Here is a 24,601-nt window from a genome sequence, read left to right on the forward strand (position 1 = left end):
TTACCTGTTTTATTCATTTCTATTCCAATTCTTTTCCACGCATTGTTCTTCATTTGAGTGTTCATATAATGTTTTGATGACATATTATATAAATAATCATAGTCTTGAACTAAAGTTATTAATTTTTCCTCCATGTTGGAATAAAAAACGTAAAAAACTGGTCTCCGAAAAAATCACGTAGCACAGTCGTCAAAGACGCGGGCGCAAATGGATGGTCAATATTGGTGTGCATTCCCCGCTTCTCTACTCCCGCCGCCGCACCCCGCAGTATATCACTACGAGCGCCGGAGTCCGTGGCATGCCGTTGCCTACCGCAGTATGCCACGGCATCCCGCCACGGGAGCCTGTGGCGCGTGTTGCGATAAAATCCCTTTCAATGCCACGGCATCATTTTAAAGCATAGCAATTTATGTCGTATTTCTGTACCAGTACGGTTGAATGTCCATTAGTAAAAATTAAAATCCCTTGCCTTGCCGTCCCGGTCTGCGTAGGCCTTTAGCGGACACACAAAAAACACACTCCAAATTTCATGTCTCTAGGACCAGCGGTTTAGGCTGTGCGTTGATATATAAGTCAGTCAGTCAGTCAGGACTTTGAATTTTATACATATAGAACTGCACACACACTTTGTTTGTCGAGTCACTAGTTTTATAGTTCATGTGTTGTATTACTAAGTTAATCTGTTTTGTCTAATAAATAAAAATAAAACAAAATAAGTAAATAAACATATTATATTAATAGATTCATTAATTCAACGGTTTCTATGGAGGACCTACAGATATACAGAGGGTGGGTGCACTCGCCGCCAAGTGTTCATAGTAGCAGCCTCGCCTGCAGAATCCCGAGCGCGGCCTTGTGGCTCAGGTACTGCATGTGCGCCTGACTGAATATGTATGGCGCGTTGCGAGCGCGCAAAGGAATACCCCGCAGTCGCTGTTGTTGGATTGCAGCGGGATATCCTGTGATAATATGTTAACAATTAAACTCTCAAATTACTAAATCAACCCGTATATTCATTCAACTGTTGCTTGCTTGGAGTCAAAACAGAAAGTGTCGCCCCGCGTCGCCGGTCGCCTCCTCGTCGCGCGCTCTCCCGCCATTTCTCGTATCGGCGGAGGGGCGGTGACGTCATGACCGCAGACGTAGCAACCAACACCGGACTTGAAACGTGGTGTTGCCAACAAATATAAAAAAAATTTCAATACATTTGCTCTTTGCATTTAACCCCTTACTGCATGGATTTTTTTTATTGGCTGAAAAAAATTTATGTGGTAATGATGACACCAGAGAACCTACATAAAATTTAAAAAAAATGTCTCCTTAGTATTTTTGGAAATAATGTCCAAAAACTGTCAATGCCAAATATGGCATTGTATGCAGTTAATGATGTAAAATCCAATTTTCCAAATATGGCATAGTATGCAGAAATAGGTGGCAGTAGGTACATGCAACGTTGGCAATATGAAAAAGCTACACTTTATTCCGTGATCAGGTTGTATACAAGAAAAGAAATAAAATAAGTTTATCTATTTATTTAACATTTTTTTTATAATATATCAGGAACATTGACCCTTAAATTTAAATTCGATTTTTTCATTGCCCAACATGATATTCCATGTAGCAATTTCTATTTTTATTTAAGCATAAATGGACCTTGCATTTCAAGCACCAAATATAAAGTGGAAGAGAGGCAGTGGCTGACAAAAGCTGCCCAAGAATCATTTAAAAAGGCAGTATTGGATAGGGAAAGTGCTGAAGAACTTCTTCTCTGCAATCGTGCAAAACGTGAAGAGGCGGAGTTAATGTTAGGCATAAGAAAAAATAAAATGAACAATAATGGTTTATCTTTGTTTTATTGTATAATACTAGCTTTTTCCCGCGGCTCCGCCCGCGTGAAATTCGGTTTTCCGTTCCCGCTCTTGAAATTTTCTTTGCTATAAACCTCACGGAGCCCAAGACCTTTCCAACGAATGCAAAACCGTGGAAATCGGTTCGTGCATTCTGGAGTTATAGGGTCAGGAAGGAAACCCCAACTTATTTTTATATAATAGATAAATGTTTAAATAAGAAAAACTAGCTGATACCCGCGACTTCGTCTGCGTGGAATAAGTTTTTTTAAATCCAACAGGAACTGTAATGTTCAAACAAACACACTTTCGCATTTATAATATTAGTAGGGATAGGAAATAAACAATAAACTTTTACGAAATTTTCATTCTCTGATACAATGATCATGACTTTGCTTCCTCTGTGAGGAGGCAAAGTAGTGAGTTCATCAAAAAGCTATTAATAAAGTGGACAGAATATAGGAAATAGCTAAAAACTAGGAGCGCCAAGTTAACAGGAAAGATATTGTAGAGGCATGCGGCCTCTTCTAAGACTGGCAGCTGTAAAGAAGACATTTCACATCGCAGCTGCCACTTAGAACGGAAATTTGAATACGGAGCGATTCGAAAATCCTGCGGCCCTGGGCGAAATCCAGGGGCCGCAGGATTTTCGCAGCTGCGATGTGAAATGTCTTCTTTACAGCTGCCAGTCTTAGAAGAGGCCGCATGCCTCTACAATATTATTTATCAATTCTTAACTAAAATGTCTAGCAATAAATGCAGCCCTTATAAGACTTCCACGCTCATTGTCATGTACTGTTGCTACAGGAACCTCCTCTGGGCCTTCCGTTATAGAGTCTGGCAATTCTTCATTGGTCATAATACTTATATTATGTAAAACTACACAAGCCACTATATATTTGGCACGTTTTGTAAACTGTTTTGCAATGTTCTGGATAGACATGCAAATCTGCGTTTAAGAACTCCGTTCACCCTTTCTATTATATTTCTTGTACTAATGTGGGCACGATTGTATCTGTGTTGAGGTTGTGTTTGGGGGTTGATGACTGGGGTAAACATATATGCAGTTTGGGCATAGCCACTATCTCCAAGTAATATTCCTTGAATAGTCCTTTCTTCAAATAGCAAGCAGCAGCGACTGTTTGCAAAAATTCTTGAATCATGCACACGTCCAGGCCATCGTGCCACAACATCATAAAGAACAAAGGCGAGCTTCAAACAAAATTTTACCTTGAATGCGTCTATGTAGGAAAAAATATTAATACCACAGGGGGTCCATTACTTAAACATAATCACAAAGATTTTTCATTTCAGGATTCATCCAAAAAAAGATATTAATATTTTTATATTTTGAGATTATGAAAGTAACGTAGTGGTTACATACTCTTTGGTTGGTAGTATATGCAAGATTGATGCATTAATATTATCAAGTCAAAACACTTAAGAGTTGTGTGCCCAATTCGTGAGTCAGAGACTCTGACAAGTGACATTTGCAACTGCAAATGCATGAATCACGCGCATGCGCACAAAGAGTAGCAAACGAGCACAGCTAAGATACTTACCTACTAAACAATGGTCCTTTACATGCCATTGGCATTAGCATTGTCTATAAAAGATCTTTTTCAGTATTTAGCATGATGTACTAGTCTGTGATTATAGTTTAGTTGTTATGCACGTAAACAGTTCCTATTTGACAATGGAACCAAGATCCCTATTAATTACGGATAGTTGGTAACTACCTCTTTCTTCTAGAATGGCAATATGCAACCAATCCGGAGCAAGGCTCTCATATTTTGATAGAGCCAAAACACACGAGATAATCAGAGAGGAAGCGTGTGATTAACTAACGATAAACTAGAAACTGGAAAAAAACTGCGAATACAACTGAAATACAAGTCTTGAAGTTGTTATTTAATTTGTAGGTATTTAAATTCCTTTTAACCTAATTTTTACCATGTTTTATCCTTTAAGGTTTTATCTTATTCAGATGCATATGCTATCTCTATGTTCAGATGACATTCCAATAATCTATTAAAAATCAAAAGTTTTTATTCTTCTATTAAAAATCAGATATAAAACCTTTTTCATTTATTCTGCTTTTAATATAAACCCTCATTTAAAACAACAGCGATTATAAATACTTGTCACGACTTTGTCAAGATGGCAATGGCAATAAGTGTTGCCATTAATTTTATTTTAATTACGACTTACAATATATAAGTTGTTTAATAGCTCTTGCATAATGCTCTATAAGTATAAAGAAAAGAAAATATTCAACTTTTTAGACGTCCAGTAAACTCAACACTAATATACAGTACCTACGCGGCAGAAAATAATGTACATCGACCTTTAGAAAGAGGTAGCGGTTTTGTAGAGCATCGCCTCTGTCGTTAAGACTGACAAAACGTCACATAGGTATGAGTGACAGAAACAACGCTCTACAAAACCGAAATCTCATTCTAAAGGTTGATGTATATTATTTTCTGCAGCGTACCTACTGTAAATAAGCGCGGATGTAAGTGCGATGGTTTGGTATCTAACAAGTCTAGGTATGCACTATAGTTTTGTATCGGACATTGTGTAGAGATGTTCTGGTAAAATTAAGTTGATGCATTTACGAAATATACCTAACCATAATATTATAAATGCGAAACGGAACTACGGATTGATGTAATTTTTTGCATGATTATAGTTACACTAGAGTCTAGAGCCGTAAAGCAAGTTTAAGCGCAGACAAATAAACTGTTCCCATTAACCAACCATTACAAACCAACTATTACATCAAAAATTGTTGTAACAAACCCTCAATAATTATTCTTTCCTTGAGCCACGTGGGGGCGAAGCTGCGGGTAATAGTTAGCACAATAATAAATATAGTTTGTAAGCATTGATTTATAAACAGTTTTATTTATTACTTAATAATAACGAAATACCTATTTTAAAGGTAACTTTTTCTAGAGTGGCAACTCTGGTAATGTTTTGTCATTATAACCAACACCGGATATGAATTTAATCAAATAATAATTTATTAATTTAATAATTTAATCTACGATAAAGTCTTACAAAACTAATTTTGTATAAAAACTAACCAATTAAATTACTAAGTTTTGCATAGGTCACATTTCTAGACGCTTCCTAAAACATTCAGGTAATCCCACGCCGATGTTCTTTCCATATGTGGGCCACATACTAATTGAACATTTATTGAAAAGTCCCTTTTTCGGTTTCGGAACATTTCTCCACGTTCTCTGGTTGGGTTTTTTATCTTTATGTGAGTGCAATCTATGGCTCCGACCGCACCTGGAAATCCTGCTATTTGGTACATTTTTCTTTTGATAGCAGCCAACTCGTTCAATTGTGGAAATTTTACAAATTGACCCACTTTTAGAGCTAAAGCTCTAGATACTCTGGATATGATTTTGGACACCACTGCCTGGCTCAATTTATGGCGGTCTCCACAATCTATCTGAAATGTTAGGTTGATTTTGTTATTCCTATCTACTGATACTAAAAACTTTTGTGGTTATGATTACATTGTGTACCTATAAATGCATACCTGAAAGTTTCCTGTAGCATAAAATCTCATAGCAATAAGCAGCTGTATTATAGGTGGAATTGGGAGCCCTCTTTGATTTTCATTTGGTGTTAGGCATAATAGAGGCAATATTGTATTTACTATTGTGTGCTTTTTAAAGCGATATCTTTTTTGAAATTCGTTCTCGTCATAAAATTCCACAGGATTTGAAGCGTCGCGTAAATAGCGTCGAGCCGGGTAGTTGTAAGGCTCAGTATAAATGTATTCAAGAAACTCTTCAAAATCAGACATGTTTTGAAACAATAAAATAACGTCGAAAGCGTCGTTTTGAAGTCTCGAGAGTATAGTACTGTGGCCTTAAGGTTGGTCGGGAGGTACCTTGAATGTGACAGTTAATTCCTCGACTCTAGTAAGGGAATTGCCCTCGAGGGCAGTCGAGGAGATATTTACCAACTTAGCATACAAATTTCCTCGAGTGACGTCGAGTCGAGTCGAGGAAATCTCGAGGAAATGACTAAGAATATGGGTGTGAGAATATGCCTTTTGCTAGAAGTGGGCTAGCAACTAAAACGCTTATGCTAACCTGGGTTCCACAATTCCCAAGAGATGGCATTGCAGCCATGGAAAGAGATCTTTTATCCAAAGATCCAGTTGGTTATCTCTACCTTGCATATTCTCAAGAATGTAGAGATTCGTATGGCAATTTTGCGCTTGACTCTTTCAACTTCAGAGTCACTGTTAATACTCGCTGTCAATTAGGCGAACGTATCATTAATTCCGCTTTTACTTCTGGCGGAAATTCAATTACGTTGAAATGTGATGCTGTTACACCTGCATCCAGTTATCTTTTGAAATATAGAAATAAAGTCATTGAAGTTGAAAATCCAATAAACCATGATAACGATGATGAAATGAATGCCTTTTCTGATGAAATTCTTGAATTTATGCCTTCTTTTAAAAAAAAGAAGGCATAAATTCAAGAATTCACCGTGAATCAGTGCTCGAAGACGAGACAGATTATTTATGCTTTCCTTAGTAAAGGATTTTAAAATAAAAATACCCGAATCCGCGAAGCTGACAACCAAGATGGAAATGATTAATCTAATCCACCGAGCTCAAAGTGGAAGATATGATCCAAGCCACTATGAACCTATGACCAGGCACAGTCAACCTACTTACCCTCGAAGCAGTTGTAGGTACCAACCATTAGGAATATCAACAGGGATATTTTACTAAGCAATCGGATAATGGACCACTTGCCACAATGAGCTGCCGGCCTTCTCTGTCACGTTCCGGTGAACTGCCGCCGCCATTGGATTCAGGAAGAGAAGAAAATTCTATCCAATCACCCGAATTGTGCTGCAGTTGTTCAATAATTATTAAAAAACGTTTCGATTATTTTTGAATCTTGCGAGGTCTGAGTGACACTTTATTACCACTTACGACGGTAGCGAATTGTGATCATCAACTAGATCGCATCAGGCCTAAGTTTGATGGTACTACTTGGGTCCGTGCATTCCTTAATGACGTAAAGGACTACACATCATTTTTAATTTAATTTAATTTAAAATAACTTTATTGTTAATAGATTTACAGAGAGTAAGAATACAGGATACACTTAAAAAACAAAGGGCGACCTTATCACTAAAGTGATCTCTTCCAGGCAACCCATACTTAAGAACTTATAGAACTGTAAGACGGGGAGTCGCAATGTAGCTATAAATATAATATATATATATATATATAAACACATACACTCTAATAGGTACATACTATAAAATATAATATAATATATACAATATACATGTATATAAATACTATATAAAATCAATATAGTATAATTAAATAAATAATACATACTACATAGCTAACTGTACATATAGTTATGGCAGAAAAACTACAGTGACAGATAGTGTTTCTTGACACGGTTTTTAAAGCGGGTTGCAGACCGAAAACTAAGCTATTCCAAAGCTAAGCTAGGGAAGCTAGGCTAAGCCAAACTAAGCTAAGATAGAAATAAATGGCGTGCACACAAAGAGCTAAGCCAAAGCTCAGTTAGTGTTGCGGAGTTCAATTAGACGGACGTCAGGCGCTTGCTATGAATATAATCGATGAAGAAAGTTCCGATGATGAATACGTTACACATAGAAAAAGAAGATTAATACTGACTTATTATATAAGAAAACGACATTCTAGATCTTGGATATGTCAACACATTGAATCTCGGCACGCAAGTGGAGAGTTTAGAACTTTATTTTACGAATTAGATGATGAACATTTTCAGTTATATTATCGTGTTACAAGAGTTCAGTTTTATGATTTGTTATCATTGATTATCGGAGATATTACTAAACAAGATACTAACTATCGGAAGGCTATAACCCCAGAAGAAAGATTAGCTATTTGTTTAAGGTAAGCAAAACTATTTTAATTAAAAAAAACATTTATTTATATTTGTTATTGGTAAATGCCAAAAGGTTACAAATTATCTAAGTTATCGTTTTGAGTTGGCGTCGAAAATGTGGATGATGATGAGTACCCATATTGATAAGTCTGCCTAGACAAATAACTTTCATAATTTTCCTCTGCTTCTTTTACAATTTGAAAAAGCTTTTTTTTTACATCTCTTTGTATCCAATCGGGAAGCTTTTTAGTTGACACGCACATACTGTCAAAAAATAAATTTAACGGATGTCTGTGTTTCTCCGCCTCTTTTGCCTCCTCAGCCTTCCGTTGCTCTCTTTGCTCACATCGCTTCATAAAATCGTTATCGACTTTCTGAAGTAAGTCGTTTAATGATGCGTCATCGGCAACTTTTCTTTTTTTTATCCTTGGTGGTTCGGAAGTATTTTCATCATCATCATTCGGAATTTCTTCGAAAATCTCAGTACTTTGACTGTTACGGACAAGCTAAACTGCGCGGGAGACGCTCGGTAACCATAGCAACGGACCGACACGAGATCAGCCGAATCTGAGACAGTATCTCGGTAGAGAGAGAAAGTAAGTAATTGTCAGAAAGAGAAGGCATGCCTCGTGTCGGAAAATGCATGGAATGTGCCAAGGGCGAGTCGAAATAAAGCGGCAACGTCGCATAATCTATGCATAATTGGTTGGTACAATTTATTGGCTCATTAGAGGAGGTACTTACTAAGGCAAAATATGCAAATATTAAGGCGTGATTTTTACGCATTATTCGTTCTCAAGTTTTCGGTCTCAGTGTAATACAAGTGAAAGTGCTAGAATAGGGCAGTGATAGGGAAAGTACCTCTTCTAAATAGCTAAGTAGCTAGGTAAAGATCAGCTTAGGCTGGTCAGTGGCCTCTCTTCAAAACCGAGGCAAGTGACACCAGCTGCGGTCAGCTGGTAGCCCAGGTCATTGACCCTAAATGGTCAGCTGGTAGCCCAGGTCATTGACCTTACATGGCCAGCTGGTAGCCAGGTCATCAAACCCCAGCTGTGATCAGCTGAACTACTGCGAAGGGTGAGTGAACCGAGTCAGCCGGTACCTGTTCTTGTTGTAGCATAGCAAGCAACAGCTGACATCTACAGCATCTTTCCTCACCGTAATAGCCCTCCAATAGCAACCATCTCACAGCTGAGCCGTGGTCCTTACCACCCACGGTCAGCTACGGTGCAGCAGCGTGCAGGTGCACGGCGCATGCCCATGCAACCACAAGCAGCCAACCAACCATCTGGCCTAAGGGTCATCGTGGAAGGTCCTCGGCCACAGCGGGCGGAACACGGTGGACAGCAGCAACGACGTCGAGAGTTGAACCTGCCACTTATCTTAAGGATAACAGTGGTGAGGGGTTCGCAACAGCGACGGGTGGAGTGCTTCAGGTATCCGCTGCGACCAAAAGGTTTTTAAAAACCATATAGCCCCCCAAGTGTTAATAAGTTCAGTGTCTCTTAGTGAGTTATAAGTAAACTTTTCCGACGGCCATTTTAAATGAACTTTTCCGGCGGCCATTTTGAATTGAACTTTTCCGTCGGCCATTTTGAAGCTATGTAGTGAGAAGTACTACATATCTATATAACTTTAATGTGATGGCTTATGTATTAACCATTATGTATTAACCATTATGTGCTAACCTTTATGTACTAACCTTTATTTGCATTTGTTCTAGCTAATGTTTAGTATTGTGTAACTAATGCTTACGTACTAATCTTTATGTGCTAACCCTTATGTACTAACCATTATGTGTATTGGTTTTTAGTTGATAAACTAATCATACTTTATTCCACAGGCAGTGTGTTTATAAAAGTGTAGCGACAGTCGAGTTAATTAAATTAAAAGTGAAACGTTGTAAAGAAGGCTGCGGCACAGGCCTTGTGTTAGCAGTATAGGCTCTAAGATTCCGTATTCAGACCGGCTGATGCGGTGGAACAGTGTTCTATGTTTTTTATGTATCGACTGTCGGTCAACATTTATATCAAGCCTGTTACCATTTCGAGTGAATAATAAGCGTCGGTTCCCAACCTTTTTCGTTCAGTCGTCGTTTAAACTGAGTGTTAACATTCGAGTGAACGATAATCGTGTCGTACATAACCGATGTTTACTATTTAGTCTTTGTTAAACCAGATAGGTTTTTTATATGACTTAATAACTTACAACTATTAGGTCTAAAGTTTAATTGTACGATCGCGTCCTATGAGATCCAACTACTTTAGGTTGTATTAATGTCCGTATTCATAATCTGAAAGCTTACAACTATTCAGTTATGAAAATTATACGAACTTGCTTATATGATAACTTAATAGTAAGTGATCATTTCTAACGTATGTGTGTTGTATATAATTATTAAGATAACTCGTGTACCTATACTTTGTTTATAATTTAAAAACTGTATTACCCTGCCATTAGTAATACTATTGTGTTTTTGTGTAATTTATTCATAATGTTGTCATTTATAAATTGATATAATAAGTTGTGTCACTTATTTATATAATATAATTGTGTCTTATGTTCATTTGTCTAACGGACAGTGTTTTGTCAGTTGTCATACGTGTGACTGATTTTTATTTTTTCATAATAAATACGTATTGTGTTCTTAAGAATGATGTTTGATTCGAGATTAGTCTCGTGTGTAAACCCGTGAAAACTACTATCCTTTTAAAACCTTAAGTAGCGATTACTCCTGTAGTTCAGTCTGAACTGGCAGTGCGTAAAGCTCAAATTGAGTTGAGCACCTCTAGATTTTTTTACTAGTTCCTATCTAACCATACGGAACATCACATGGTCCTTCGAGCCGGATCTCTGGACACAAAAAGGATAGTTTTGTTTCACGTGTTTATTTTCAGGATAGAATGGTCGTCACGCGCGGTCAAGCCGGAGAAGAGAAAGGGCCTGGGCACGAACTCGACGAGATGCGTACTGAGGACGCACCAACCATTTCTGGAACTATGGAGCAAAGAACGAGGCCAGAAGATGAGCCGTCCACTGAGGGTGGACAGACTCCGGCACCTGCAGGACTGGGTAAGCAAAGATTAGATTTACCTTCCGTTAGCAGGTTGCCAGCTCCAGAACAGACCGCCGTGATGAAGAAACCGTGTCAGCGAGCTACGAAGGAAGGGGTACGTATTACTGAGACCGAAAACTTGGAACCACTTCGGGAGGGGATAAGGCAACCCCCCCTTTCAACGCCGCCGGCATCACTGCAGTCTGAGGCAACTGCAATGAGTAAACAGGAAGCCGATTGGGCTTTTGAAGAAGGACGATTGGAGATTGAAAAAAGGTACGAAATAGAATTATTACGTAAACGACTGGCTCGTCGTGTATCTACATTCAATGGAGAAGACACTGCTGGGGACGGGCCCAACACGGAGGCGGCGCCGACAGCACCGGTGCTAAGGCGCGTACAAGAATGGCTAAATCAAACAGAGCAGCGTCAAGGAGCACCGCCTGAAGTGGGAGCAGTGGCATCGCCTGCCAAAGTTGAGGTTTCTCGGCGACACGAGACGCGTACAGCAGTGCACCTGCCGGTTAGGACAAAACCGGACAGGAAAGTGGAGTGGGATCAGCCAAGGATCCTGCCCACGTGTTCCCCACACCCGGCACCGGCCGAGGAGCAGCCAAAGACCGATATTGATCGGTTAGCTGCTTCAATAAACAAGGTAGCGAACAGAAGGCCGCTACTCCGTGAGTTGACGGAATTACCCAAGTTCTCTGGTGAAGCAAACGAATGGAATGGCTTCAAAATCGCGATGATGCATAGCACCGAACACTTCAAGTTCTCAGCAATAGAGAACGTTACGAGATTAAGAAACAGCTTACAAGGTAAGGCTCGGGATGCTGTATCAAGTTTGTTGAATTCTAGAGATCCAGATCCTGAGCGCATTATGAGGTCGTTAGATTCGACTTTTGGCAGACCCGACGCGATCGCCAGACAGGCAGTGGTAAAAATTCGCAAACTTAAAGCACCAACAACAGCCATGGAGTTGGAGGACTTCTCCATTGCGCTGACGAACATAATAGCTGCACTCCGGGAGGCGGACATTCGGCGGGAACATCTGTTTAACCCCCAACTGGTAGTGGAGGTTCTCAGCAAGCTAGACGAGATTACCAGAAGCAGGTTTGCACCATATGCGCATGAGTACGGCGGTATAGGTGAACCAGAGATCTTAGTGCTGACCAGGTTCATTGAATTGGACGCCGAACAAAGAATGAAGCATTTAGCTTATAACTTCAACACGAATAGTCACTCATCGGAGACGTTTAGTAGGGGAGCGAGGTATACGTCGCGAGGAAAAGGCGCATCCGCGACAAAGAGGGTATACTTCGCTGCCAAGGCCACGGCTAAGCAGCATCCCGCTAAGCCGTCGTGTGTCGCATGTGGAGGGGAGCACCACTTACCGACTTGTCCCCGACTTATAACTAAGGACATAGGTGATCGATGGAAGTTTGCAAGGGAAGCGCAGGTATGCTTTCAGTGCCTACGAGCTAACCACCGTCGCGAGGGATGCAAGGCCAGTAGGTGTGGGGTTAATGGGTGTCAACAACCCCATCACCACCTTCTGCACAAAAATACAAGGGCCGTCGGGGGAGCCGCCACAGCTTCAGTGATGAACACAATGGCAAGTCAAAGCACGGTGCTACTGAAGATATGCCCCGTCACCATTAGAGGTCCCAAGGGAACGTTGGATACGTATGCTCTATTGGATGAGGGATCAACCATAACCTTGGTAGACGGGAAAGTGGCGGCCGTCGTAGGTGCAGAAGGGCCGACGAGAAAGCTCAAACTCCATGGGATCAATGCGGTAAGTGATGAAATCAGCAGCCAAACAGTGGGACTACTGATAAAATCAAGATCTGGGTCGCAGTTTGATGAGATAACCGCACGGACGGTCCCAAAGCTTGAACTGCAGAGCCAGGCAGTTCCAGCGTGTGTTCTGGGATATCCGCATCTGAAAGGCTTAAAGGTAAGCGATGTGTGTTATTACGGGGCCGTTCCAAGGATCTTGATTGGTGCCGATAACGGGCACTTAATTGTCACAAGGACATTACGTGAAGGAAGTAGAGAGGCACCTAAAGCTTGCCTCACGAGCCTCGGGTGGGTAATTATGGGACCCAACCCGGGTGCAAAGGATGAACCGAGAGAGGCGGTTCATCATCTTCATCACCGTAGTCAGAACAGCGAGGATGAAGCGCTTCATGGCTTAGTGAAAAGCCACTTCGACTTAGATGCGTTGGGAGTGAGCTTGGCCAAGAAGGAAAAGCCGGAAAACGAACGGGCCGTCGAGTTGTTTAAGGTTACAGCCCGACGAAATGGACCAAGATTCGAAGTTGGACTAACGTGGCGATCAAACAAGGTAAGGATGCCACCCAGCTTTTTCAATGCCTTTAAGCGCTTGAAAGGCATTGAAAAGAAAATGGACCGCGATGCAGCGTTCGGAGAAGGCTACATGGAACAAGTGGGAAACCTGCTGCAGAAGGGATATGCGACGGAATGTAGCGGCACCGAAGAAGAAGAGTGTAACGCCTGGTTTCTACCTCACTTTGGAGTTAGAAACCCTAACAAACCAGGAAAACTCAGGTTAGTGTTTGACGCCGCCGCATGCAGCCAGGGAGTAAGCTTGAATGACATGTTACTGGAAGGACCGGACCTCCTACAGTCCCTGCCAGGAATATTGTACAGATTCCGGGAAGAGCCTGTAGCAGTAACGGCAGACATTCAAGAGATGTTCTTACAGATCAAGGTGAGGTCTGAAGATCAGCCATCTCAGATGTTTTTATGGAGGGGTAACAATAGAAGTGAGCCGCCGAAAAGGTATAAGATGACATCTTTAATATTCGGGGCTACATGTTCCCCATTTTTAGCACACAGTGTCCGCAACCTGAACGCTGAGGAGTTCAGAGAGACACATCCTGCAGCGTTCGCCGCCATAACTACAAGTCATTACATGGACGACTTCGTAGATAGCTTCCCGAGTAAGGAGGAAGCCATAAAAGCGGTGCAGGAGGTGGACTACGTGCACCAACAAGCCAGCTTCATTCTGCGAGATTGGAGCTCCAATGAACAAGGTATATTAAATAGCTTTCCGGTTGAGTTGCGATCGCGAGCGCATACTCAACTAATGATAGGAAAAGAAAGCGAGGAGCGAACGTTAGGGCTTGTCTGGGATGCCCAGCAGGATGAACTGGGTTTTAACACAAGGATGCCAAGAGTGCCGAAGGAGGTTAAGGAAACGGTAAGAGCTCCTTCGAAACGGGAAACGCTAAGCGCGGTCATGTCAATCTACGACCCGCTCGGGTTCCTGAGTCCGTATACTATAGTAGCAAAGATTATGCTACAGTCACTCTGGCGTCTGGACATCGGATGGGACGAGCCTATCCCAAAGGAACAAGCAGGTGAGTTCGTCACATGGATGCAAGGTCTACACAACATTGAACAGCTGCGGTTGCCACGATGCTACGATAAGCACAAGGAGGGCCAGAAGCGACATCTTCACATATTCTGCGATGCCAGCGAGCTGGCATATGCTGCCGTGGCATACTGGCAGATAGAAGGACCAGAGGACGCCGTGATCGTACGGCTGGCATCGGCAAAAGCCAAGGTAGCACCACTAAGAGGTATGAGTATTCCCCGGATGGAATTACAAGCAGCTGTTATCGGTGCACGACTTGCAGAGGCAGTGAAAAGTGGACATCGCTGGGAGGCAGCAAGTACCACATTCTGGTCGGATTCCAGAACAGTCCTCATATGGGTGAGAACCAATGCTAAACGTTATACACCATTTGTAGCACATCGGCTAGGAGAGATAGCCGAACTGACTAAACCAGAACAATGGCGTTGGGTGCCAACGAAAAGCAACCCAGCGGACGACGCGACGCGTTCAGAGTACGCGGCGGGGCCCAGGTCGGAGTGGCTGGAGGGACCGCAGTTTCTACAGCAGCCATCATCCGAGTGGCCGAAAGAACCAACCCCTGAGCGGGGGGAGCCCGAGGAGGAAGTCCTCGTGTATCATGTAAGCCAGTCAAGACCGCTACATTGGGACGCTATGCCGGATATTAACCGAATTAGCAAATGGAACGTGCTGATAGGAGCTACGGCACGAGTAATCTACATTGCAGCAAAATGGAGAAAGATGAGCAAACAACTAGAAGTACGTGATCTTCAAATGGCGGAAAAGCTATGGCTGGAAAGAGCCCAAGTAGACAGCTTCGCCTCTGAGATACAGCTGCTGAAACGGGGGGAGAAGATACCCCGTTCCAGCCGCCTATATAAACTGGACCCAGAGTATGGGTCAGATCGACTGCTAAGGTTGCGCGGGCGGATTAACGCCGCACCGGTAACACAAGATCAAAAGCAGCCGATCATTTTAGACGGACGGCATCAGCTCACACGAATGCTGATCCAAAAGGAACACGAGGCTGCAGGCCACGCAGGCAATGAAAGAGTCGTGAACGATCTAAGGCAACGTTATTGGATCTTACAACTACGACCTTCCGTACGAGCAGTCGCCCACAGTTGTCAACGATGCAGAGTAAGAAAAGCCGCTCCTCAAGTACCAACGTTTGGTGACCTGCCAGCAGCAAGATTGGCGCCGTTTAGCCGACCATTTCAGAACGTAGGGGTAGACTACTTCGGGCCAATGAGCATCACGATCGGCAGGCGCCACGAAAAAAGGTGGTGCGCTCTTTTCACATGTCTAACAACTCGAGCAGTACATCTGGAGTTGGTGTACAGCCTGTCCACGGATTCTGCAATCCAGGCCCTACGCCGCATGGGAGGGAGGCGAGGTTGGCCTTCCATTATATTTTCAGATAACGCGACGAACTTTAAAGGGGCTGACGTCGAGTTAAGAGCCGCTGTCGAGGAGTGGGCAGAGCCACTCAGGGAGTTCTGCCTAGGTAAGATGATATCATGGAAATTTATAACACCAGGTACCCCAAACCAAGGAGGAGCATGGGAGAGACTGGTGCGCTCGGTGAAAACAGCCCTAAGTGCCACCTTGAACGAGAAGTCTCCAAAGGAGGAGACACTGCAGACTCTGCTGGTGGAAGCCGAGTATTCAGTGAATGCTCGTCCCCTCACACATGTGTCGGTAAGTCATAAAGACCCAGAGGCATTGACTCCGAACCATTTCCTCATTGGATCGTCATCAGGGTTACCCGTAGTGGGCCCATGTCAGCAAGCAGACAAGAGGACTTGGCGAGCAGCTCAGGCGCTAGCAGACGAGTTCTGGAGGCGTTGGATACGTGAGTATTTACCAACGTTAGTCCCGCGCGGCAGTGCCGCTCAAAGCTTACGACAACTCCAGCAAGGAGACCTCGTCGTCGTTGTAGACGACAAGTTGCCGCGCAACGTGTGGCCTAGAGGGATAATAGAGCAGGTGTACCCCGGGCCCGACGGCGAAGTCCGATGTGCAGACATAAGAACATCAGGAGGTGTGTTTCGTAGGCCAACACGTAAGTTAGCTGTCCTCCCAATTATAGAAGGGGCTGCGGCTCCCACGTAGGGAGGGAGCCTGCGCCGGGGGGAGGATGTTACGGACAAGCTAAACTGCGCGGGAGACGCTCGGTAACCATAGCAACGGACCGACACGAGATCAGCCGAATCTGAGACAGTATCTCGGTAGAGAGAGAAAGTAAGTAATTGTCAGAAAGAGAAGGCATGCCTCGTGTCGGAAAATGCATGGAATGTGCCAAGGGCGAGTCGAAATAAAGCGGCAACGTCGCATAATCTATGCATAATTGGTTGGTACAATTTATTGGCTCATTAGAGGAGGTACTTACTAAGGCAAAATATGCAAATATTAAGGCGTGATTTTTACGCATTATTCGTTCTCAAGTTTTCGGTCTCAGTGTAATACAAGTGAAAGTGCTAGAATAGGGCAGTGATAGGGAAAGTACCTCTTCTAAATAGCTAAGTAGCTAGGTAAAGATCAGCTTAGGCTGGTCAGTGGCCTCTCTTCAAAACCGAGGCAAGTGACACCAGCTGCGGTCAGCTGGTAGCCCAGGTCATTGACCCTAAATGGTCAGCTGGTAGCCCAGGTCATTGACCTTACATGGCCAGCTGGTAGCCAGGTCATCAAACCCCAGCTGTGATCAGCTGAACTACTGCGAAGGGTGAGTGAACCGAGTCAGCCGGTACCTGTTCTTGTTGTAGCATAGCAAGCAACAGCTGACATCTACAGCATCTTTCCTCACCGTAATAGCCCTCCAATAGCAACCATCTCACAGCTGAGCCGTGGTCCTTACCACCCACGGACAGCTACGGTGCAGCAGCGTGCAGGTGCACGGCGCATGCCCATGCAACCACAAGCAGCCAACCAACCATCTGGCCTAAGGGTCATCGTGGAAGGTCCTCGGCCACAGCGGGCGGAACACGGTGGACAGCAGCAACGACGTCGAGAGTTGAACCTGCCACTTATCTTAAGGATAACAGTGGTGAGGGGTTCGCAACAGCGACGGGTGGAGTGCTTCAGGTATCCGCTGCGACCAAAAGGTTTTTAAAAACCATATAGCCCCCCAAGTGTTAATAAGTTCAGTGTCTCTTAGTGAGTTATAAGTAAACTTTTCCGACGGCCATTTTAAATGAACTTTTCCGGCGGCCATTTTGAATTGAACTTTTCCGTCGGCCATTTTGAAGCTATGTAGTGAGAAGTACTACATATCTATATAACTTTAATGTGATGGCTTATGTATTAACCATTATGTATTAACCATTATGTGCTAACCTTTATGTACTAACCTTTATTTGCATTTGTTCTAGCTAATGTTTAGTATTGTGTAACTAATGCTTACGTACTAATCTTTATGTGCTAACCCTTATGTACTAACCATTATGTGTATTGGTTTTTAGTTGATAAACTAATCATACTTTATTCCACAGGCAGTGTGTTTATAAAAGTGTAGCGACAGTCGAGTTAATTAAATTAAAAGTGAAACGTTGTAAAGAAGGCTGCGGCACAGGCCTTGTGTTAGCAGTATAGGCTCTAAGATTCCGTATTCAGACCGGCTGATGCGGTGGAACAGTGTTCTATGTTTTTTATGTATCGACTGTCGGTCAACATTTATATCAAGCCTGTTACCATTTCGAGTGAATAATAAGCGTCGGTTCCCAACCTTTTTCGTTCAGTCGTCGTTTAAACTGAGTGTTAACATTCGAGTGAACGATAATCGTGTCGTACATAACCGATGTTTACTATTTAGTCTTTGTTAAACCAGATAGGTTTTTTATATGACTTAATAACTTACAACTATTAGGTCTAAAGTTTAATTGTACGATCGTGTCCTATGAGATCCAACTACTTTAGGTTGTATTAATGTCCGTATTCATAATCTGAAAGCTTACAACTATTCAGTTATGAAAATTATACGAACTTGCTTATATGATAACTTAATAGTAAGTGATCATTTCTAACGTATGTGTGTTGTATATAATTATTAAGATAACTCGTGTACCTATACTTTGTTTATAATTTAAAAACTGTATTACCCTGCCATTAGTAATACTATTGTGTTTTTGTGTAATTTATTCATAATGTTGTCATTTATAAATTGATATAATAAGTTGTGTCACTTATTTATATAATATAATTGTGTCTTATGTTCATTTGTCTAACGGACAGTGTTTTGTCAGTTGTCATACGTGTGACTGATTTTTATTTTTTCATAATAAATACGTATTGTGTTCTTAAGAATGATGTTTGATTCGAGATTAGTCTCGTGTGTAAACCCGTGAAAACTACTATCCTTTTAAAACCTTAAGTAGCGATTACTCCTGTAGTTCAGTCTGAACTGGCAGTGCGTAAAGCTCAAATTGAGTTGAGCACTGTTAAAATATAGGTAGCAATGCATACTTTATAGTCTATGTCCCTTTTCAACAAACCTGACCATAGATTAATAGAAGATACCAAAAACGTAGTTATTATAATATACTCTTGTCAAAAACCTTAATAAAATGTTGTAACAGTAGTTTGATTATTTTGGGAAATAAATGTAATGCAGATGTGATACGAGTTTCTCTTACATTAATAGGTTATGGGCCCAGGCACGTAATCTATTTGGATGGATTGGGTATAACTCTGCTATTGTCGTAAAATAATACAACTTGAAAAAAACACGCGTCCGGCAAACAGCACGTGGCGGCGTGGTTGGCGAGGTACGAAATTATCTCTGCAAATACTACCTGTTCAAAGGCAAGGTAGGAAGTTACAAGTTGGTTGGAGTGCTACAAGATGGAAACTACAACGATTATACCAGTGGCTCAAGGGACGGTATGTAAACTGGAGGGTTCCAAAAATTGGAACATTTGGAAATTTCAAACTTCAGTCTTACTGAGAGGTCAAGGATTATTTGACATCGTAGAAGGTAAGAGTATGAAACCCGAAGATCAAACTCTAAAAATTGCATGGGAAGGCAAGGATGCAAAAGCTCAATCATTACTTGTCACAAGGATGACGGAGGATGTCATGTTGCATATTATAACCTGTAGTACTGCAGCAGAAATGTGGAGAAAGCTGCAAAGTGTGTATGAACAGAAAAGTGAGACGAATATTCACATAGTTCAACAGCGATTCTTCCAATTCAAATTTGAAGAAGGTACGGAAATGTCAGTTTTTTTGTCCAAAATTCAGGAAATGAAAAATAACCTCAAACAAATGGGAGAAGATATATCCGAAAAATTCGTTATAACCAAGGTACTTATGTCATTACCAGAGAAATACAAACATTTTGTGTCTGCATGGGAGTCTGCTCCGGATGACAAACAAACGTATGACAATTTGGTTGCTCGACTGCTCGTGGAAGAGGAGAGAATGAAGGAGACTTCGAGTTCAATGCCTGCATCAGCTTTTACAGCCAAAAGGAATAGTGGTAAACAGTTTCAGTGTTATCGGTGTAAAAATTATAATAATTCTCAATTTGAGTGTAAAGTGAAGACGGACAGTCCAGTAAATAGTCAAAATTATGCTCACGGTAACAGTAAGTCTGAGCTACGCTGCTTTTTTTGTAAAAAGCCAGGTCATACGAAAAATAAGTGTAGATTTAGATTAAATAAACAAGGTACTAGCTCTAGTAATGCATTTGTAGTCTCAAATTCTTTTAAAGATTATAACCAATGTACATTTCTGGTTGATACCGGTTCGAGTGATCATATGTGTAAAGATAGAAAATTGTTCACTTCCTTTACTCCTATGGCAAATAAATCTGTGATGTTAGGAGACGGAACACCTATTAAAGTATTAGGGTTAGGGAGTTTAATAGTTCAAGTATTCAATGGAAAGTTATGGGTTGACACAACCATAGACAATGTCTTGTATGTTCCCGATTTAAAAACAAATTTATTTTCCGTAAAATGTGTTACATCTAAAGGTTACATCATGGTGACAGACCAAAATTCGTGTAAATTTTTTAAAAATAATAAAGTGTCCGCTATTGCTAAAAGAATTAGTAACCTTTATTATTTAGATTTCCGTTATAAATGCTGTGAAACAAATGTTGTGCAAATTAATACTGATTTAAATGAGTGGCATCAAAAACTTGCTCACCAAAACATGATCTATGTCAAAGAAGTGTTAAAAAACAATAATATTTGTTTAGAGGATGCAAGTAGTGTGCAAGAACCATGTGAAAGTTGCTTGGAAGGTAAAATTCATCGTCTACCGTTTCCAAACAGTGTAGTAAAAACAACTAGAACCTGTGAGTTAATTCATGCTGATACTTGTGGCCCGATGGAAGAAACATCACTCGGAGGTGCAAGGTATTTTTTTGTTTTCAAGGATGACTATTCTAACTATAGGAGTGTGTATTTTTTGAAAGGGAAGGATGAAGTGAAGGCTTGTATTGAGAATTTTTTAAATAAATCTGAAAATGAAACGGGAAATAAAGTTAAATATTTTAGGAGTGACAATGGGTTGGAAATTTTAAACAAAGATGTGGCTCAACTATTCCATAACCGTGGTATAATTCACCAACAAACAGTACCATATAGTCCTGAGCAAAATGGTAAGGCAGAACGGGAAAATAGAACTTTAATTGAAGCTGCTAGGACTATGTTGTGTGCTAAGAAGTTACCTAAATTTTTGTGGGCAGAGGCGGTTAATACAGCTGCATATGTTTTAAATAGGACAGGTAAAAGTACTATAAAAGGTAAAACTCCTTATGAGTTGTGGTCTAACAAAAAGTTTGATATAAATTCCTTAAAAATCTTTGGCACACCTGTTTACGCCCATATTCCTAAAGAAAAAAGAAAGAAGTGGGACCCAAAAGGCGAAAAAGGTATATTAGTGGGTTACAGTGAGAATGTTAAAGGTTATAGAATATATTTCTCACTCAAAAACACCGTTGACATTAGGCGCGATGTAGTGTTTATAAAAAATAGTTTACCTGAAGAAAAACAACCTTTACAAGTGTATGAGGAAACTGTGTATGTAGAAAATACATGTGATAGCTTAGAATCAAAGCCAAGTATAACTGTATGTGAAGAAAACTTGTGTGATGAACAAGACAGTGAGTATGAAGTTGAAACTCAAAGTAGCAATAGTGAAAATGAGCCTGAGTTCACTACACAAGATAAACCCAAGCGTATCCGTAAGAAAACCTCTTTTTTCAGGTGTAATAATGTTTCTACTTTAGATGAAGTACCCACTACTTACAAAGAGGCTATGTGTAGGCAGGATGCTAGTAGTTGGCAAAAAGCTATTGATAGGGAATTAGAGACATTAAAAAATAACAATACTTGGGAAATTTGTGATTTACCTGAAAATGTTAGTGCTATTAGTAGTAAATGGGTTTTCAGAACGAAGAAATCAGGTAATACTATCCAATATAAAGCCAGGCTTGTTGCTAGAGGCTTTGAACAAACTGATTTAATGGATTTAAATGATATTTACGCACCTGTGGCAAAGTTGTCAACTTTCAGGTTATTTACTGCAGTAGCAACTCAGTGTAAATTACCTATATATCAAATGGATGTTACAGGGGCTTTTCTATATGGGGAAATTGATGATAAAGTGTTTATTAAGTTACCTGATGGGGCTTTCAGTGGGGATAAAAACATTGTTAAGCTAAATAAGTCTTTATATGGCCTTAAAAAGTCACCTAAAAGTTGGAATGAAAAATTTAATTCAATTATTACTAAAATAGGATTTAAGAGATCACAGTGTGACTCATGCTTATATACAAAGTGTGATAGCAAAGATAAAATGTATGTTCTTCTGTATGTAGATGATTTGTTGATTTTTGGAAGTAATGAAAAACAAATATCGGATTTTAAGTTTTTGTTAAGTAAAGAATTTAGCATGAAAGACTTAGGTTTAGTGTCAGACTTTCTAGGTATTAATGTTAAGCAAAATTTAGACTCAGGTATTACCGAATTAAATCAAAAACGTTATTTAGAAAGTGTATTAAGAAAATTTAACATGCAGGATTGTAAACCAATATCAACCCCCATTGATCAAAACTTTAATTCAAAAATATTGGAAAATAAAGAGTGTGGTGATAAAACTATTGAAAATCAGTGTAGACAGATAATAGGTAGTTTAATGTATGCAGTCTTAGGAACCAGGCCAGATCTATGTATATCAATTTCTATACTTTCTAGGTTCCAAAATTGTGCAAGTGATGCCCTTTTAAGTGCTTTAAGGCGTGTCTTGAGATATGTAAAATATACTTTAAATTATAAGTTAGTATATAAATGTAATGATGTGTCATTGATAGGGTACTGTGATGCTGACTGGGGAGGAGACTTGCAAGATAGAAAATCCACTACCGGTTATTGTTTTATGTATTCAAATTGCTTAATATCATGGTGTTCTAAGAAACAAAGTTCAGTAAGTCTCTCTTCTACAGAATCAGAATACATAGCGTTAAGCATGGCAGCAAGCGAAGCATGCTGGTTGCAAAACTTGTGTCAGGACTTTGATATTCATACTGATAAGATAACAATGTATTGTGATAATCAGTCTGCCATAACAGTTGCAAGCACCACATGTGTAAAACGGCTGAAACATATAGATATAAGGTATCATTATATAAGGGAACTTGTTAATAAAGGTAGAATTTGTTTGAAATATGTAAAAACTCAAGATCAGGTGGCTGATATGTTTACAAAAGCATTGTGTAAAGATTTGTTACATAAATTTTCATGTATGTGTGGTATATGTCCATCCGATATGTACATATGTGATTATTAAAGATACCTAAATATTTAATAAAGTAAGCATTGAAGGGGAGTGTTAAAATATAGGTAGCAATGCATACTTTATAGTCTATGTCCCTTTTCAACAAACCTGACCATAGATTAATAGAAGATACCAAAAACGTAGTTATTATAATATACTCTTGTCAAAAACCTTAATAAAATGTTGTAACAGTAGTTTGATTATTTTGGGAAATAAATGTAATGCAGATGTGATACGAGTTTCTCTTACATTAATAAGCACCTCTAGATTTTTTTACTAGTTCCTATCTAACCATACGGAACATTGACTTTCGGTTGATGTACTGGGCAAAGTATTTTGACTTTCGATCGAAGTACCGGGCAAAGTATTTTGACTTTGAGTTGATGTACTGGCCAAAGTATTTTTATCATTAATTGATACGTTACCAGTTCTCTTACGGTTTTTCATGTGGGGTAAAAGAAATTCGAGTAACTCTGCATATTTCCAGTTATTTGCCGGAGAAGCAGCCTGACCACTTGTACTGGCTTTCATCCTTTTGAGTGACTCTCGATGACTATCTCTTAATTTTTTCCACTCATTCTTCGCAGTTTTCACTGTAACAAACACCAAGTCAAACTTAGTAATAAATATTTATGTGTTTCAGGTTTTTAGCTACTGGCGACTCCTTTAGAACAATTGGATACAATTACAGTGTGGGTAATAATACAGTTTCTTTGATTGTTAAAGATGCAATGCACTTTGGATTCATTTGCAACCAATATATATGAAGTTACCGACAGAAAGTGAATGGGAAGTAATTGCAGAAGACTTTAATGATAAATGGCAATTCCCTAACTGCCTTGGTGCCGTGGATGGGAAGCATATCTCAATAAAATGCCCTCCTCAGTCGGGTTCTAATTATTTTAATTATAAAAAATTTTATTCTGTCGTCCTTCTCGCAGTCGTTGATGCACACAAAAGATTTATTATAATAGACGTTGGTTCAATGGGCCGATTTAGCGACGGAGGTATTTTTGCAGATAGTGCATTTGGCCACAAATTACAAAACGGGCAATTAAACTTGCCCAATCATAAACCTTTAACGCCTGATGGCGATCCAACACATTTTGTGTTTATAGGTGATCAAGCATTCCCATTACAAAAACACTTTATGAGGCCGTACCCACGGAGTACATGTTTAGATAACAGAGCAAAAAACACCTTTAACTATCGTCTCAGTAGAGCACGAAATGTAGTAGAAAATGCGTTCGGCATATTAACAGCGCGATTTCGTGTGTTTCGTCGACCATTTGAATGTCAATTGGAACTAGTGGACGTCATTACAAAGACTACCTGTGTCTTGCACAATTATTTAATGTCTTCAAGAACGATAACTAGTAACGCCAATACCGTCAATATTGAAGAACAGCAAACTTTAAGATCGGTACAATACGACAACTTACGAGCAACTAGAGAAGCATTTCGTGTCAGAGAGTTATTTTGTAATTATTTTAATAATGTAAATTAGATTAAACTTGAAATAAAAAATAATTAAACTCACCGTCTGGTATGTCTGGATTACTTATTTCCTCCACTATTTGTTTCCATACAA

At 40.3% G+C, this 24,601-nt stretch overlaps 3 protein-coding genes across 3 annotated transcripts in view; 2 read left to right on the forward strand and 1 right to left on the reverse strand.

The window, feature by feature from the left end:
• Positions 1-4,971: 4,971 nt before the first annotated feature.
• LOC138404129 (putative nuclease HARBI1) lies at positions 4,972-6,165 on the reverse strand. Its single transcript, XM_069507367.1, has 2 exons — positions 5,404-6,165; positions 4,972-5,313 (listed from the first exon to the last, which is right to left on the reverse strand). The coding sequence occupies exons 1-2, from the start codon at positions 5,671-5,673 to the stop codon at positions 4,972-4,974; spliced, it is 612 nt and encodes a 203-aa protein (XP_069363468.1). The 5' UTR covers positions 5,674-6,165.
• Positions 6,166-9,046: 2,881 nt separating this feature from the next.
• On the forward strand, positions 9,047-17,817 carry LOC117994101 (uncharacterized). Its single transcript, XM_034981980.2, has 5 exons — positions 9,047-9,222; positions 9,630-9,723; positions 10,684-16,270; positions 17,052-17,310; positions 17,718-17,817. The coding sequence occupies exons 1-5, from the start codon at positions 9,047-9,049 to the stop codon at positions 17,815-17,817; spliced, it is 6,216 nt and encodes a 2,071-aa protein (XP_034837871.2).
• Positions 17,715-24,601, forward strand: part of LOC117994453 (E3 SUMO-protein ligase ZBED1-like) — a 318,547-nt gene continuing 311,660 nt past the window's right edge. Inside the window, exon 1 of the mRNA XM_069507573.1 lies at positions 17,715-17,736. The gene's annotated coding sequence lies outside the window, so the exon portion shown is untranslated. The remainder of the gene's footprint in view (positions 17,737-24,601) is intronic.

This window comes from Maniola hyperantus, chromosome 26 (assembly GCF_902806685.2).
Source record: "Maniola hyperantus chromosome 26, iAphHyp1.2, whole genome shotgun sequence".
In the NCBI taxonomy this organism is placed as follows: domain Eukaryota; kingdom Metazoa; phylum Arthropoda; class Insecta; order Lepidoptera; family Nymphalidae; genus Maniola; species Maniola hyperantus.

Coding starts and splice junctions, on each gene's coding strand:
- LOC138404129 (XM_069507367.1), bottom strand. CDS start 5,673: ATGTCTGATTTTGAAGAGTTTCTTGAATACATTTATACTGAGCCTTAC. Junction 5,314..5,403: donor ATGCTACAGGAAACTTTCAG/GTATGCATTTAT, acceptor CTAACATTTCAG/ATAGATTGTGGAGACCGCCA.
- LOC117994101 (XM_034981980.2), top strand. CDS start 9,047: ATGCAACCACAAGCAGCCAACCAACCATCTGGCCTAAGGGTCATCGTG. Junction 9,724..10,683: donor GCACAGGCCTTGTGTTAGCA/GTATAGGCTCTA, acceptor GTTTATTTTCAG/GATAGAATGGTCGTCACGCG. Junction 16,271..17,051: donor AGACATAAGAACATCAGGAG/GTGTGTTTCGTA, acceptor GCCCTCCAATAG/CAACCATCTCACAGCTGAGC.